Source organism: Sorghum bicolor, chromosome 1 (assembly GCF_000003195.3).
Source record: "Sorghum bicolor cultivar BTx623 chromosome 1, Sorghum_bicolor_NCBIv3, whole genome shotgun sequence".
Taxonomy (NCBI): Eukaryota; Viridiplantae; Streptophyta; class Magnoliopsida; order Poales; family Poaceae; genus Sorghum; species Sorghum bicolor.
The window spans coordinates 2424727-2442800 of NC_012870.2; the positions used below are offsets into that span (position 1 = coordinate 2424727).

Sequence of the window (18074 nt, forward strand, 5' to 3'; positions counted from 1 at the left end):
CTTACGAACTCATCTTGTTTGCTTAATTGCTACGTTTGGCCCCCTCCCTTCTCACGTGAACCATACTCATATAACCCGTCATGATTGAATGATTTGAGTATGTGGTTCGTTGTTGCTCCATTCTGACAGAATCAGTTCTTTGTTGTCAGCTTTAGCATAATCATCTTTCCAGTTGCACTGTAAAGCGGCGCTGTCAGTAATAAGTGACCATGCATAAAATATGCTAATTACCTGAACCTCATTCCAAACTGTTGATGTGTTCTCTGGCTTTATATCCATATGTGTACCACTCTCATGATCTAATCTGATCCATTTTGTGACAACTTATCCTTGGCAAGGAGATATTTTTCTTGAGAACCTTAATAAAGATAAGGTTACCAGTGTCGAATTCGCAGTGTCACTCAGTTCCCTATGAACTGTGATTGCACCTTTTGGATCTGTCTTTGCATCCTTATCACTGTCAGTTGATTCATTTCGAACCATTTTTTCGCTTTCTCCAAAGATTGGTAGAGATCCTTATTGAAAGAAGATTGGGAGAGATAATTCAGATGCCCAGTTTTTCACAAATCAGCTCATCTTACCAGCATTCTCAGAAGAATCTTCAAAGATTAGGATGAACAGGTGTCCACAATATCATTAGAAAACCATTTTTTTAAGCATATCCATCCATGCTTCCACATTATTGTTCTTCCAGGATGAATCTATGTCTTTGCCCTCCTGCTGGCCCTGTTGGTTATGTGCTGTACCATGCATAACTCTGGTAGTACCCAACCACGTTTTACACTTTTGATCTATTCATCTCTGGATTTGTATCTTTATATCACTATATGTCTGGTCTGATCCATTTCACCAGAATTCACTCTTCTTGGTGACGAGAAGGACGTCCATGCAGAGTCCAGTCTTTCATATAAAAAAGTTTGTGCAGCATTTGTCTTGAGAACCTTGAAAATGACTCAAAAAGATAAGGCCGGTCATGCAGTGTCCCTTGTTTCTGTCTCTGCATCCTTACATCAGTGTTTTTCGCTTTCTGCAAGATTTGGAGAAATAATCCGGATGCCCAATCTTTCAAAAATTAGCTCAGCATCCTCAGAAAAAAAAAAAAACCCTTCTAAGATTAGTCTGGCCAGTGTCAGGTCCATGTGAAGTGTGACTGCATCACCTGCCCCTTTTGCCAAAATTTAGTTAGATCCACCATCGTTTGGCAGGCTATGTTGTGTTTTCTTAACAGAACCTGTTCTTTATTATCCGGAAACTAACCTACGAAACTGTTGTGTGCTACTTTTGCATGGCCTTTGTAAATGAGCTTTTTTCTCTCCTCTACTTATCAATGAAAGCCGGGCAATCCGGATCTTTCGGGAAAAAAATTATCCGGAAACTAAAATCACGTCTGCATGCATTTCTAATTATCCATCCGTGTGTTCTTCCAGGCCGAACGGCTCATCCGTTCTCCATATCTTTTGGCCCTATCATTCTCTGTTCCTTCAATTACAATGCTAATACATTCTGACAGAATTGAGTTCTCCGTTCTGCTCTCAGCTTCAGCATAAACCTCTTTCCAGCTTGCACTTTGGAGCTGCATCTTCGATCTCTGTCAGTGTGACAACCATGCATTACTCGTGCTGGCTACTGCGACGACACTCAGCCTCTTGAGCCGAGTCGACGTCTTTTCAGATTGTGCAGATGCCTTGCCTGGTCCTTCCTGCAGAGATCAACTTTGCAAAGTTTGAACCGTCTGAAAAAAAAAACTGAAGAATCTTTCCATGATAATAGGTTGGGAATGCAAAATTCGTTGCTAATTGTTGTGTTGGTTCTGTCCGATATGTCATTCTCAGGCGATTCATTTCGCGACAACGCATCCCTTTCTACAACCACAAGCACTGGTGGTTCAAATTGTTCAGATGCCCAGTCTTTCAGAGATGAGACTGACAGTATTGCCAAATCTGACGAGCATCATTGTGAATGTGAAATGAAACGAGCCATCGGAGATAGCAGATAAGGCATCTTGTGAGCCGTGTGACTCGTGACTGCACTGCGCCCCCTACCATTACCAACTTGTTATCTCCATTTGCAGCTGCTGCTCCCAGGAAGACGAAGAACATGTTCTGTCCACACACACACAAACAAACCCAAAAAAAAAAGTCATTTTTTTTTGCAGCCTGAAGCAGATTTCAGGCACAGCACACTTGCGAAGATGCTCGCCGAAGGATGTGATGGTGCGGGGCGCTTGTCAAGTGTCAACTGCGGAGTCTCCTCCGATGGGATTCCCAGCGTTTTTGCGGAATCGTGTTCTGTCCCCTCGCCAAGAACGTGCACAGTCATTGACCGGCTTTTTTTTGCAGGCCAAAGCATGCATTGCATTGCAGGTCGTTCGCCCGTTCTAGAAACCTCGGCCGGCCTGGCTTTGGTTCATAGGATCAAATCCAATGCATCTCTCTCACTGGTTACAGTGGCAGGCAGCTTTGGCCCTGATCGTGATCTCTCGTGCAGGTGGGGTAGTCATCGAGGGGTCATTTTGTTTTCTTTAAACACGGGACACGCGCAAACACTCATGGACAAGAGCAAATACTCATGGACACGCGCATCTTCGAGAGATTCTAAGATTGACTGAAAAATGTGAGCACATATAACGTGTGGTAGAGTCAAAACCCATAACGAGTATACTGAAATTCAGGTGAGCGGCCTTATATATTATGTGCAACATTTGGAAAGAGCGAAACCGATCGAGACATATCCGAAGACAACATTCAAAAGGATCAGCAAGTGGCTTGGAAGGTGAAAGATGATATTAACCAATAAACAACCAAACTACGCTAAGTTCATTTTTCTTCTTCTCATTTTTGTTAAATCTGATACTTCATAGGATTCTACATATTTCTGTGTGCTCGAGCAGACTACATTATTCCTGGCTAGAAAAGATTGAGAAACGAACTAGCAGCATTCAGTAAATTGGTATTGTATAGAAATACAATTATGCTGGTTAACTGAACCCAGATAGAAAATTACCCTCTTGATGGATTGGATTGATGTGAAGCGCACTACGGAGAAGGCAGTGCGTGTTGGATGCAAGAGCAACAAGGTACCTCGTTACTGGCTGCCACAAATCCTGATCCCCAAATGTGCTAATGCTCCTGTCATGGATCATTTGTTGCCAAATTGGAACTCCAATGGTTACATTCTCCCTTTTAAAAATGGTTACGTTCTGATTCTCTGAATTTATCCTATTAAGTAGGGGTTTGTGTAGGCCACCTTGCCTGTCATGGAAAAGAAGGTTCATCCCACAATAATCCATATGCTTGTCCTCATCAGAGGTTAGACTAGACTATTCTAGAAAATCAATATATATGACTGGGGTAATAAAAAGTACTTGTGTGGTTGGAATGCAATCTGCCACTGCATTTTTATTCCAATTCCTCTCTAGATGCAGTTTTTTTAGTGTAGGCCAGGGGTTGACCGGGAGATTGTCCACTAAATTTGGAGCTAATCATTTTGCTCCCATCATGAGATTTTGGTTTGGGGGATTCCATGCTCCACATGCTCAGGTAAAAAAAAATGAATTATTGTAACTTGGTGAGGACATCACCTGCACAAATGAGAAGAAAATCCTTATTTACCACCACTAAACTAACGTTCTTGCATTTTACTGAAAAAATCAAACATATACAGCTAAAATGCCTCTCTTTTCCACTCTTCCATCAGACAGCCTCAACAAGCCTACAAATATAACCTTGTCTACAGGCTACAGGACATCTGAATCTTAGCTGATTGGCATCTTCAAAGAAACCATGTACTATTACCAGCACATTGCACATATCCAGATTTCCAATCAATCCATCAGGCTCGGAATGACTGCTAACGGCTCTATAAAGACACCAGTGGTTACATTGCTACATAATTCTGTTTTAAGTTTTTAACAATAATCGGTGGACACGTGGATCAGCACCACTACCTACAGGCTAGTGATGCCACCCCTCACTAACCTCTGGGTTTGCAGCATTGGTCAAAGCCTGATAGCTTCACAAGATCTACTGAAAGCACAATGGCAATATAGTACTCTTTCTTTCAGCATGATGAATTGACAGTAGTTTGGACTGTGCTGATGCTCATTATGGGGAGATCGACCAAGAACGTGCACTGTGATCGGATAGCTACAACTGATTATCCTGCTCCCACAAAGCCCGGACCTATCAATCAATCACTCTTAAAGTCCTCCATGAAACTTTGCCCAATAAGGGAGGTGTTCATAGTTATCCGACTGGTTTTCGAACAGTCACTGACATCTGGGCCCTAGCGACAGCACTGTTTCTGCTGGGCCCACATGGCAGCGCCCGGTGCCGTGGAAAACGATGTGTGTACCTGGAGCACTCGTCGGCGGCTGGAGATCTGTACTATAAGCATCACCCACTAATCAGCTCACTACAGAGCCTGCTGTGCAAATTTCTGCAGCATTTGTTTCATGTGCTGGAATAAGTTAGTTGGAGCCCAGGCAGGCACTGACTAAAGCCAAATGAACCAAAGTGGAGCTGCAAAGATGTGGAGTGAATCCATCCATCCATCGACCCATCACCAATTGCATCCAATCCAACTCGACGTTGTCGGCACTCGGCAATGCAAGTGCATGCATGCATGGATCCACCAACATTATTTTTCAGCAAGTTTGATGCAAATGCAACTGCAGAACTACTGCTGCTAACCTGGGGACAAGTAAAAAGTAAGAGTATAAAACTGGTGTGATGCGATGTTCATATGTGACAAGGTCGTGGTTAGCATTCTTAACCCCTGGGAATACAAGATAATATATATGGTGCACATGCCAAATTTGCCGTGTGATTTGTGTGGACGAAACAATTTCGGTTCAGAGACGGATGTACTCCCTCCCGTCGTAAATAAACACACATCCGGTATTCTAAGAGGTCAAACAATCTCAAGTTGAACTAATTTTTTAGGTAATAGTATTGACATTTGTATCTCTTAACAAGATTAGTATATAATATATCATGTGATTAATCTAATAGTAATTATTTGATATTATAATTCTTAGTATTTTTTCATATAGATTTGATCAAGCTTAAGTTTGTTTGACTAAAAGTATGAGATGTGCATTTATTTTAGAACGAAGAGAGTAATTATTAGCGGCAAGTGACAGTCGGATGGCACATCAAAGTAGTTATCGTCTGATCATGAAAATGATTGTGCTCCACCGCTGCACTAATAACGAAGACCAGTGCTCATCCCCTTTTCGCCCCCAATCTCTTAAGTTCCTCCGCACTGTCTTGTAGCCAACTTTCCTTCCGGTCGACAAGGCATACTGGAGCAAATCCCATCCATCTTTGACTGGATTCAACATTTCAAAATCTGACCACTATTAGCTAGCAAAATCTGACCACTATTCTTCGCATGGGCGGATCTAGAGGTATTTCCCAGTATTCCCGGGAATACTCAACTATTTTAATACATTTTTATGTAAATATGTGTATATATTTATATATATAAATGTATAATGCTATAATATATATAGTATTTTGCACATTTGAGTTCAAAAGATGTAAAAAACTAGCATTTCAATTAGAAGTCTATATTCTAGAAAGCAAATGTTAGTTTAAAGTTGCTAACTTGCAGTACGATTGGCTATATTTTCAACCTATAAATTAACTTTGTGGAATTAGGAATACCCAAGTTTAAAATTCTGGCTCCGCCACTGATTCTTCGTTCAGTCTTACAAACTGCTAGCAAATTTTCTGTGTCGCAAGCATGACGATCTTCTGTAAAAAAATAAACTATTGGCAGAGCCAGACTACCCAAAGTACTAGCTGAAAGATATGTTTTGTTTTCATACAAAGTTAGATATGCATGCCCATTTGCATTAGTTGTAGCAGAATTAGACCAGATTTTTTTAGAAACAAAAATATAATATAGCCCTTCTAACTAGCCACATAGGCTTCATGATTACAGAGGTTCAAGTGGTATATGATATAGGAGTGTCATAGAGACTAGAGAGGATAAATATATGACAACTTAAAGGGAGTACGAAAACAATAAAAAAAGACAACAATCATAGTGGCGTGTGACAATATGACACACTAAACAGTTAATCTATGTATCCATGCTGTTCTGAGCAAAATAGAACCTGCTAAATTTGGGGTATAACCGTGAATAGTAATGTCGGATATGAATTGATGAGTGCTCTCTCCGTCCGCAGATGTGAGGACTTCTAGAATATTTATGAAATTTAAGCTGGATAGGAAAACACATGTGCCCTTCAATCAAGCACCTAGTAAAATCACTGTGGTATAATTGAGATATGAGAATTCTGTTAATATAAAAGGTTGTCAAAAGGGACAGACCTGTAGCAATCAATTATTGTCCTTACATTCATGGACATATTTTAAATCCTAGATGTCCTTATATTTTGTGGACAGAGGGAGTATAAGTTATATTGCCTTACAGCTTCATCCAGAATACACTAAATCATCCACATTGTTGTTACGATATGCGCTAAGAAAAAGATAGATCATAGATTCGGTAGATTTTAATTGATATTGACAATGATAGCCAATGGAGCTATTTTTATAAAAAAAATATTAAGGATCTATTTTGCAACAGCACGGATTGAAAGACAAGTTTATTCTAATGATTACAGCCATTAAAAGAAAATTCAAAGTTTGAAAAACAGGTCAGGTGAGTGCGTGCTAATGCCATCCACAAATAATATTCTGGTGGCAGTGGTGGTACTTGTCAGCTGTCACAAAGCAGTAAAACCAACAGTGTTTAATTTCTCCCAGTCCCCAGATATGGGCTACCTAGGAGATAATATTCAGGAATAAGAATGTGCTGGGGTTAGAATACACGATGGTCACTTCTGATTGACTCTTCATGTTAAAATAGACTTGTAGGTAGCTCTATTACCCACTAACACAGAATGATAATGAGCTGGGAAACCGGGCTTCTCTACTAAAGCTGTGAAATTTGACCAAACTATGGGCTTAAAAGTTAAAAGACCTGTTTTACCAAAACAAAAACATAAATAGAAGAGAGAAAGTATCCTATATGGAATTTTTAGGAGAATTTCTTTTTTTTGTTAGAACCAGAATCTTGAAAAAAATGGCTTATACTCCATCCATTCCATTCGTCCTAAAAATTGCCTAGAAGTTTAGAAATGATGACGTATATAGCGAGCAGCAGTTACCTATGCATCGATCGACGCCACGACACTCATTTGCATGCTCCACAAGATTTCGGCTTCTTACTGTAGCAGTAATGTGCAGCACTGTAATAATAAAAACTTATTTTCTCTCTAAAAACTGAAAATAAAAAATAGGAGAAGCAAGTGAAGCCAAGTTTAAAGAGCTAGCTTTTCCTATAGTATTGCTACATTGTGCTACCGTTTATTTTTTTTCTCGAATACGCAAGAGGGTTGTGTATCTTTGTATTAAACGGTTAGAAAAAGCAGTACATCCAGGGTGAGCCGGGCACCCTAGAGATTACATTGAAGACAGGAGGCAGCTAGCTATCCCCGATGCTAAACACCATAGGTCTTTGGAGCCCGCGTTCGCCCATTGTTCCGTCTCTGCCTTGATCATCATCAGAAGCTTGGTTGCGGCATCCCTGAAGCATCGCGCGTTGCGTTCCTTCCACATGCTGCAGGAGGTCAGTGCGAAGAGTGAATCGAACCCCTTTCTCGAGTTCCCTTGCCAAGAGCTCCTCAAACTAGACCACCAGGCTAGGACTGATTGCTTCTCTCCAGGCAAGGGGTGCTCAAGCGCCTGACACAGGTGGTACCACACCTCTCTTGTGAACGGGCAGGTATAGAGGATGTGGTCGATCGTCTCTGAGGACTGGTCGCTGAGGTAACACTCCACCCTGGCCTCCAGTCCGTGTCGTACACGTCGATTGTTTGTCCAGTGTCGTCTTCAGAAGGACAACCAGAGGAAGACTTTTACTTTTATAGGGGCCCAAGTCTTCCAGGTTGGCTTCTTTCCGTGGAACGGGGCTGCGCCCTCATGCAGCATCCTGCACGCAAATGTGGCGGTGTACTTGCCGTCTCGTGTCCAACGCCAAACAGTGTGATCGGGCTGCGCTCGTAGCTGTATGAGCGCTGAAGCCTGCCACAGGTCGAGGATTGCGCTACCGTTTAGAAACAGAAGTATTACCAGTCCCACCAAAAAAGCCCCTAAGGCCGTCAAAAATCTGGACTCCACCTCAGACAATAAATATTACTCCCTCCGTCCCTAAATACTGCTATTTCTAGGATAAAATTTTATCCATAAATACTACTATTTCTACTAGCATACTTAATCCACCAGCCCATTTAATTTCTCCTCAGAACTTCTGTAGTCCACCAGCTCATTTAATTTTTTCTAGGGAGTAGTACTTTAGCGCATGGCAATTGTTTGAGCCTGTTTAGTTGGCATTAAATGCAACTCGTTGGAACTAGAGAACCATGGCTTAGCGTGCATGATTAAATGGTGGAACCCAAATTAACTGAGGGTAGAATGGTCTTTTGTTTGCCACACTAATATGTCTGAAATCTGCTAGAAATAGCAGTATTTGGAGACGGGGGAGTATCTTCTTGTTCTTTGAATACATTATATTTAGAGAAACATCTCTCAAACATCAGAATGCACTCTAGTGCAGGATGGAGGGAGTAGGCATGCTCAACTGTCACATGCACTCATCATCTCAGGTGCCTGGAACCAGGAAGTGAAACCATCAGCCTTGAAAGGCTCTCATCTCAACCAACCAAACATAAAAGCTTTTGCCCCTCAAACTCATACGCCCCAGACGTGGGAAACAAACAGCTGAAAAACTGGCAAGAGATGCAAACGCATGCGCCCGTCGCCGCCTGCTGCCTGATCCGGAATTCCGGGTTGCGCCGCATCACGGCTGCGACCTCAGGCTGCTGCTGCCCGATGGATCGGAGGCCGCTTTCTGGGCGCGCGCGTTGCTTCTGAACCGGCGTGGCGTCTGCATCTCTGACTTCATCCGGTTCGGGCGCCAGAAAACCGATCTGGGAGTGTCAGCTATACAGTTTCCATCTGGAGGGCCTTTGAATGCATACGTTTACGTATTACACAATTGCACCGCACCGTCGATCTGCGACACGTATAAATATATCTTCTTCGATTCAGTTCAAGATGACTGCACGTCTAGCTAGTGTGCTTCGTGGTGAACAGAAGAACTCGCCCACGAAAGCAGGAGATTTACTACTACGCACGGCGGCGTAGCATCATATGAATTCGCAGATACTACTACACATTTTTGTATGTATGGATAGATTTCCTGCAACCGATCTTCGGCAAATAATACAAAACGCAGCACCCCTTTTGGCTTTTGTTTTTGCAGTATGGCCTGTGCAGTGCTCTTGTTGATTCGACGTGGTACCAGACCACACCCTAGTCCTTGTAGCTTTTGAGCTTTTGGCTCTCAGCCAGCCAGCCAGCCAGCCTACCTGCGATCTCCATTAGTGCTGCCTCTTTACTCAACAATTGCCACATTAACAAATTCCCTCCACGGATTCGCCTTTTAATTTTTCTCCCCCCAAAAAAAAGAAGGGAAAAAAATACATACCGTCAGGCTCAGGCACCTCCCTCCTTTGCTCGATTCGATTCGTGCACATCTCTCTCCGGTCCTCAACAGTCAACAGCGAGAGACCACTGTGAGTGCTCGCGCTAGCGGCGCCTGCCTTTTCTTCCCCCTCTTTTCCCATTCCCCTGCCACCCTTATCTTATATAAAGAGCTGACCACACCCAGCTCTTCTCAGCCTCAGTCAGTCCAAGAGCATGAACAATGCTGGTACTCAGCTACTAGCTCAAACAAACCCGTCCTCTTCTTCACTAGCAAAGGGAGCAAGACCTCACCGTCTTTTGTCGGAGTGTTTGGTTGCTAGGATGGAGAAGAAGAGCTTCGAGGTTGGGGTCGAGGACCATGAGGTCTGGGTGGACGACTCCTCCGTGGATCACCGCGGGAGGTCTCCCTCCCGCGCCACCACGGGGTCGTGGAAAGCCGCGATGTTCATCATCTGTGAGTAGTTTAGTTAAATTGAGTTGCAGCCACCGATCAGTTATCGTGTAATTTTTTTTTCTAACATGGTCTTTTTTTTTAACATGCCGCAGTGATTGAGTTCAGCGAGAGGTTGAGCTACTTCGGCATAGCCACGAGCCTGATGATATACCTCACCAAGGTGCTGCAAGAGGAGATGAAGGTGGCGGCCAAGAATGCCAACTACTGGATGAGCGTCACCACGCTCATGCCCTTGCTCGGCGGCTTCCTCGCCGACGGCTACCTCGGCAGGTTCTCCACCGTCGTCGTCTCCACCGCCGTCTACCTGATGGGTCTGACGGTCCTGGCGACGGCGCAGCTGGCGCCGGGGCTGAAGCCCGACCGCTCGCCGCGCCTGCACGAGGCGCTCTTCTTCGTGGGCATCTACCTGGTGTCCGTGGGCACGGGCGGCCACAAGCCGGCGCTGGAGAGCTTCGGCGCGGACCAGTTCGACGAGGCCCACGCGGCGGAGCGGGTGCAGAAGATGTCCTTCTTCAACTGGTGGAACTGCGCGCTCTGCTCGGGCGTCCTGCTCGGCGTCACCGCCATCGTCTACGCGCAGGAACGCGTCGGCTGGGGCGCCGCCACCGTCGTGCTCGCCGCCGTCATGGCCGCCTCGCTCGCCGTCTTCCTCGCCGGACGCCGGTCCTACCGCTACAGGGTGCCCAAGGGCAGCCCGCTCACGCCGCTGCTCCAGGTCCTCGTCGCCGCGTTCCGGAAGAGGCGGCTCCCGCTCCCGGCCGACGCCGCCGAGCTGTACGAGGTCAGGACGCCGCAGAGTGGCAAGAAGAGGCTGCTTTGCCACACCTACCAGCTGAGGTAACAACTGGCGTCGCTTTCAATTCCCATTTCCCCGGTCTTTAATTTTCATTCCACCATCGATCGATCGATCGGCTACAGAAAAAGCGATCGCGAAATGCAATGGCTCCCAAAAATTGACGCAACAGTGGCTAGTGCCTCGTGATTGCGATCCGAGTTCATCCATTTTTGCTGCTCCTGGGCCAACAATGCAAATCTGGAAGAGATCTCCGAAAAGCAAATAAAAGGAACAGTACGTAGCGGTGGTTGAGTTGAACGTGACGTATGGTACGTGCTGCAGGTTCCTCGACAGGGCGGCCATAGTGGAGCCCGGCGCCGGCGAGGAGGCTTTCGGGCCGTGGCGGCTGGCGACGGTGACGCAGGTGGAGGAGACGAAGCTGGTGCTGGCGATGGTGCCCATCTGGGTGTGCACGCTGCCGTTCGGCATGGCGGTGGCGCAGGTGTCCACCTTCTTCATCAAGCAGGGAAGCGTGATGGACCGCCACCTGGGCCCGCACTTCGAGCTCCCGCCGGCGTCCATCTTCGCGCTGTCGGCGATCGCCATGATCGCCACGGTGGCGGCCTACGACAAGGCGCTGGTGCCGTACCTGCGTCGCGCCACGGGAGGCGAGCGCGGGATCAGCATCCTTCGGCGCGTGGGCATCGGCATGGCGTTCGCCATCGCGGGGATGGGCGTGGCGGCGGCGGTGGAGCGCCGGCGCCTGCTGTCATCGGCAGAGGCCGCCGCACAGCCGCCGTCGGTGCTGTGGCTGGTGCCGCAGTTCGCGCTGATGGGCGTGGCCGACGGGTTCGCGCTGGTGGGCCTGCAGGAGTACTTCTACGAGCAGGTCCCCGACGGCATGCGCAGCCTGGGCATTGGCCTCTACCTCAGCGTCATCGGCGCCGGCAGCTTCCTCAGCAGCCTGGTGATCACGGCGGCGGACCGCGCCAGCTCCCGCGGGGGGCGCGCCAGCTGGTTCGCCAAGGACCTCAATCACAGCAGGCTGGACCTCTTCTACTGGCTGCTGGCGTGCATCGGCGCCGTCAACCTGGCATTCTATGCGGTCGTCGCCACCAAGTGCTCGTACAAGCAGACCGTCAGGGCCGGCAGGGTTGGAGACGACAAGTCCGCCGCCGCCGCCGGCGACGTCGAGTGCGCCGCGTAGGTACGGTACGGTGTGGTCATGGAACCAACCATGCATGCACATGCCACTAGTAGTATAGCTAGCTGCAGGATCATCGTGTTATTGTTATTAGCGGCTAAGTAATTATAACTCGGTAAGAAGTACGACTAGCTTGTAGTAGTCGCGTCGATCGTGTTGTTGCTCTAGTGCGTCCGTGGAATGTACGTGTACAAGTGCTGATGTGTCTGCTATCTGGTTCGTTGTAGCACCGATTTATCACATGCATGAGCTTAATAAGTAATTACTCCTTTGTTGTAAAGAAGAATGGCAAAATGTACATGCGCGTCGGCACTCGTCTCCGACTCGGGCGACGGCGGAACGGCGGGACACCGTAGGCTATGACGGCGTTCCATTCCCTCAGGAAAGAAAATTTGGCACGAATCTCAAAAAAAAAATGGCACGGGTGGTGGGAACTTGGGCCTTTGGGCCTTGGAGGGAGAAACTGATAATGGGCTAAGAAGAAAAGAAACCGGAGGACATAGACCGACAAGTTGTTAGGTTGGAACGATTAGTTAGGCGGAGTAAAACTAGTTAGAAACTCTAACTAGTTAACGGCAAGCGAGCTTAATTCTTTCGTGAAAAAAAAAAATGATCTAGTTTTCTTACCCAAACAAGAAGCCTCTGTCTAAGGGCAAGGGGCGGGAGAGGGCTCAAGCCCCCTACCACTAATCCCAAAGAGCCCCCTCAACCCCCTACTCCTGTCGATCCAGCGGTGAGTGAACATAAGGCTTCGAGCAACGCGTCCAACACCCGACAGAAGCAAGGCGTCGAGCAACACGCTCGTTGTTTGGCCACTCTTGAAGACCCTGTTGTCTTGTTCGAGCTCATCCCTAACCCTATGCCTAAGGGTGCAGAACCTGCCCATGCCATACTACATGTCGAGATCCCCATCCTACACCCCAAAGAGTTATCACCATGGATGCGTTAGGAAAGAAGATCTGAACTCTTGGAGGGAGGGGCTAAATTCTCGTCTGAAGCTAGAAGATGACTCACTAGCTTTGGGTTGGGCTATGGGTCTACTTCTTCTTTTCTCCACACCTAGTAAGGCTCATGCATTGTGGGCTCGAGGCATCTTCTTTGTGAGCCTAGTGCAGCAACTGCGCAAGAGCAACTCCTGACTCTCATCCTCCTTAAGACCAGGGACGAAGCCAGAAAAAAATTTAGGGGGGGCTGAACAAAAATTCTACATCGACTTAGCTCTACTATTATCCCTCGTAATAAAAAAATATATTAGTTTAAAGTAGTCTTAGATTAAAAATATAGACCAATAATGAAATTCACAAAATATATCTAAAAAATAAAGTTCTCAGCCCACCCTACTTTATAAATTTATGTCTAAAATTAGAAGAAAAACACTAGAAATTTCACTAGGCCAGCAGCGGTAGGGGGGGCTGGAGCCCCCCTAGCCCCACCGCTGGCTTCGTGCCTGCTTAAGACTCATGTCATGCTATGTTCGTAGCCCTAGCGCCAGCGGAGACGATGGGTGACAGTTACGCGGATTTAGTGATCCACGGCCACGGGGGGAACAATATGTAGGGCAAGGGGCGGATCCATATGTAGGCGCGCTCGCAGAGGCAAAGGGGCCGCGGTGGCGCAATGCCACGATGACCACCTGCTAGTGTCGTGCCCGCCACTTGCTAGTGCCTAGTTTGGGTGGTTGGGCAACCTAGTCTGTTCGTCGATACTATACTACTAAGGACTTGTTTAGATACAAAGGCTAATCACTAGCTAGATGAAAAATAGCCAAAATTAACTTTAATGTATCCAAACAAAATGGTTAATAGTTGGGCTAATTTTTTAGATAAGTATTTTAACTAGTTGTTAGTCAACTAGCTAGCCAACCTTGACTAAATTGAACTTATTAGCCCAAATATAACTAGTTGAAGACCGTTCAAGGAAGCAAAATAGCAAATACTAGAGAAATTGGCCAGGTATATAAAATATAGGGCCGTTCTCTTGTAGTGATTACTAATTAGCTTTTAATTGCACATTTTGTTTCTCTAGCATTTTATTAAGGCCGTATGCAATGGTGACAAAGCTGCGTGGCAATTCTGCTGTAATTACTAATTAGCTTTTGGTAATTACTTTGGGCGAAATTTAGTCCACATTAGCTGAGTGTCACATTTTTCAATTGAGATTGTCATCGTTTGTGATAAACTCAAAATATCAGAAACAGAAAAGAAAATAGCATTATCCTCTCGGGATCATTGCTTGCTTTCATATAAAACCGCTATAAACTACTACATCTTTAGATAAAATGGACTTATGTTGTTCTAATGTTGCATTTTTTTAAGCCTCCTATATATTTTTAGTCAAGTTTGTAGTCCGTTGAAATCATGAATTCATCAGCAAAACGTTCTAAAATTGTTCTGTCATCACTAAAGAATTGTCAGAGTTAAAGTGTGTCTGTTCAACTGAAAACTGTGTGCAATTTGGAGATAGTAGTACGTCTTTGTGATCTCTCATCTAATTGGCAGTGCATGAGAAGAAAAAATGGTTATGATCTCTGGAAGACACTATTTGAATGTCTGAAACGCTAACTGAATGGAAACTGAAAAATACCTGGCCTGTAAAAATTTGGATTTTTGGCTACTGTAGCACTTTCGTTTTTATTTGACAAATATTGTCCAATCATGGAGTAACTAGACTCAAAAAATTCATCTCACAAATTACAGGTAAACTGTGCAATTAGTTTTTATTTTCGTCTATATTTAAAGCTCCATGCATGCGACCAAAGATTCGATGTGATGGAGAATCTTGAAAATTTTTGCCAACTAAACAAGGCCTAACATTATGTAGCTAAGTTTTGCTGCTATTTTGTTTTGTAGCTTTGGTTTCATCCCAAGAAAGTTCAGTACTCTATCTGAATGTCTAAAACTCTAGCATGGAAACGCTAACTGAATGTCTGAAACTAAATTGCTAAAGTTCCAGAATTTTAGAGTAGGCTAGCTAACTGAATGTCTGAAACTCTATCTGTATCTTTGAATGTTAGCTAGCCTACTCATTAAAAGCAACTTAGGCGCAGAATGTTAGAGTTTCAGAATGAGCAACTTAGCTTGAATGTTTGAAACTCTATCTGCTAGAGCTTGTGGGAAACCAATCCATGTCTAAAACTCTAGCAATGAGGTTACTGAATGTCTGAAACTCTATCTGCTAACTAAAAGTACTCAGTGAATGTCTGAAGCGCTAAATGAATGAATGGAAACTGAAAATAGCTAGCCTACTGTACATATCCGGAAACCAGCTAAATTGCTAACAACGTTCTATAGCTAAGTTTTGCTGTTATTTGTTTATCTCAAGTTTAACTAAAACTATTAAAAGAATATAGTAACTTATGATATAAAATAGATGTACTATAAGAATATAATTAATATGTTCCCGCGTAACCACAAGTGGTTTAAATTTAACAAACTGATTGAGGCGAGGCGACGAACTAACCTAGCTGAAACGTGGTCCACATGCACATGCCGCGCGCCGGGGGGGTGTTTGTTTCTTAAACATTGCACAGCTGCCAATATAATGCCAAGCGGTGGGCAAAAGTTGGTAAAGGGAACGACGATCGTGCGTACCGGAGCACCCTTTTCTTGCCTCCATTCTTAACGCCAAGTCAAATACAGTATTTGTAAGCGTCGTGTCCTGCGTGTTGATTTCAGTTAAATACAAAAAGGTACTGTAAAAGCGAAGCGATATTGGTTTACCCATTAGCGTCGCGCGAGAGTGGAGGAAAGAAAGGACGAAGGAGAGAGCGCCTGGCCGTGTTGCTGGAAAGGAAATGGAAATTGGAATGCGGGACAGCGGGAGTACGTGGCCGTCCAATCCTCTCTCTCTCTCTCTCTCTCTCTCTCTCTCTCTCTCTCTCTCTAACCAGTCCATTCCCCTCTTTGGTTCCACAAACATTTCCTCGTCGCCGCGGTCCCGTCCCCCGATCTTCTGCGCGTGCAGCTCGGTAGATGTTGCATTTGCATGGACGCACGCTCTCACGCTTGCATGCACAAGTCCACCCTGTTTGGCATAGCACTCTGCACTGACTGGCTCTTGAAAAGATTTTGTAGAGTTGCTTATGCTTATATACCGGTACAAATTTCTATATAACTTATAGATTTTCCTGGAGCTGCTTACCAGTACAAAAATCTAGATTTAGAGTTGTAAAGACATGTTAGTGCACTTACATGACTCGTTACATTTATACTTTAGATTAAATAAAAATATTTAAACAACTCTTATTAGTCCATAAACTACATATTCAATATAGTTAGAGTTGTGTCAAACAAGCTCTTCACCCCTATAAACACACACATACATCACTCCCACATCCGAACAACTGTGCCGATAAATTTTGAGATTGAGAGATATAGTGCTTGGTTCATCGGGACAAGATGGTCTCATGTGGATAACTGGATATCCATCTCGCTTTTGCATTTAGTCCAGAGTCAACTAGAAATAGGATGATCCCACTACAAAATATATCGAAAGTGTTGCATACATACATGAGAAATGCAGAGAAGAAGAGGAGGGTTGTGGGTTAGGCCAATGTCAACGTTGAGGAAGATTTGGTGTGGAGAGCCACGATCATGCATGGGGGGAGAGGGAACTGCATGCAAGAGTAATATCAGATACAATACAACCAAAGTTACCTGATGCACTCCAACTAATGCAACATAATTCGCCATATGTTAATTAGGGGGTGTAAATGCAGCCCTAAAAATTATAAAAATAGTGATTAGGTCCAAAATTCCATCGCATCTTCCTCTAATTTGCTATAGCTTCGTCACTGATTAGATTAACATCCATCGGTGGAAACCTGTTATTATACATTGTATTCTATTCACAAGCAGATAAAAACGACTCCACAACCATCACCTGAACATAACAGAGATTTCAGGCGACTCACACAATTTTGTAAATTTCTGCTTGATGGTTGATGGGAGGTTCTGTTGGGTGGCCGCCGGTGCAGGAGATCCGGATCGGCTGGCATTGGCACTACAGCAAACGTGGATGGAGGATGGCCCAGGTCGGCGCGGGCCCATGAAAGTGGCACTTTACTATATATTATATTGTACTCTCTCCATCTCAAATTGTAAGTCGTTTGACTTTTTTTATCCCAAATTTGACCAACTCGTCTTATTCAAAAAATTTGTGCAAATATAGTCAAATTTAAGTCATTCTTGAAGAACTTTTATTAATAAACCAATACACAACAAAAAAAGTAATATTTTGTATAAAACTTTGAATAAGACGAGTGGTCAAACTTGATATTAAAAAAGTCAAACGACTTACAATTTGGAATGGATTGAGTATATTATAATATTTCGCTCGATCTTATCTTGGGTGGTGACTCATTTCCGCATGTGAACAGCCACGACACTCGGACTTATCAAGTGTCACCGGTCACCCTATCTTTGTGGCTCTTTTGCGCCTACCCCCTCGAGTTATGAATTTTGTTATCCTCACATAGGAGCACCTCCTTTTATCTTCAAATCAAAACTGAGGGAGTGAGGCCTGGGTCTAAAGAGTTTTATGGTTTTGTTGCCCTATTAGGGTGAACATTCGCCAGACTAGGTGCAAGACAGGCAATTTTACTCCTTTTCCACAAAACACAATACATACATACACTCATCTTATTTCATCTTTACTTGTATGCCAAAAGATGAGATAGTTGTATTGGTGATGATTAATAAAGACGGGCCAAGAGTAATAGCCACATGTCACTAGTCACTAGTTTAGCAGCGCAACATTCGGTGGTCACATATTTTATTATGACTTGTGATTGCAACATTGCTAGAGGGACAATCAAGTGCTAAACAAAAAACGGGAGAGAAAAACACCATGAGAGAGGAGAACGAGGGCGGATAAGAAATATAGACTATGCTCGGTTGTCTTTTTCCCCCCTTTGGCTGTGGCGACATTTGATTTTCTTTTTGGCCACCATAGCTACTACTACTAAGGACTCTTTTTGTGAGTAGCTTGCCTTTCATTAGAATCAACCGACCTTAGTTTGAGATAAAACATAAGTTACTCTTTGGCCTCATCATGAGATAGATCAACTAAGGGGGTGTT

At 44.6% G+C, this 18074-nt stretch overlaps 1 protein-coding gene across 1 annotated transcript; it reads left to right on the forward strand.

Moving 5' to 3' along the window:
• Positions 9744 to 12276, forward strand: LOC8055690 (protein NRT1/ PTR FAMILY 5.6). The gene is made up of 3 exons (XM_002463572.2): positions 9744 to 10017; positions 10110 to 10854; positions 11135 to 12276. Exons 1-3 carry the CDS (start codon positions 9777 to 9779, stop codon positions 11997 to 11999), a joined length of 1851 nt encoding a protein of 616 aa, XP_002463617.1. The 5' UTR covers positions 9744 to 9776; the 3' UTR covers positions 12000 to 12276.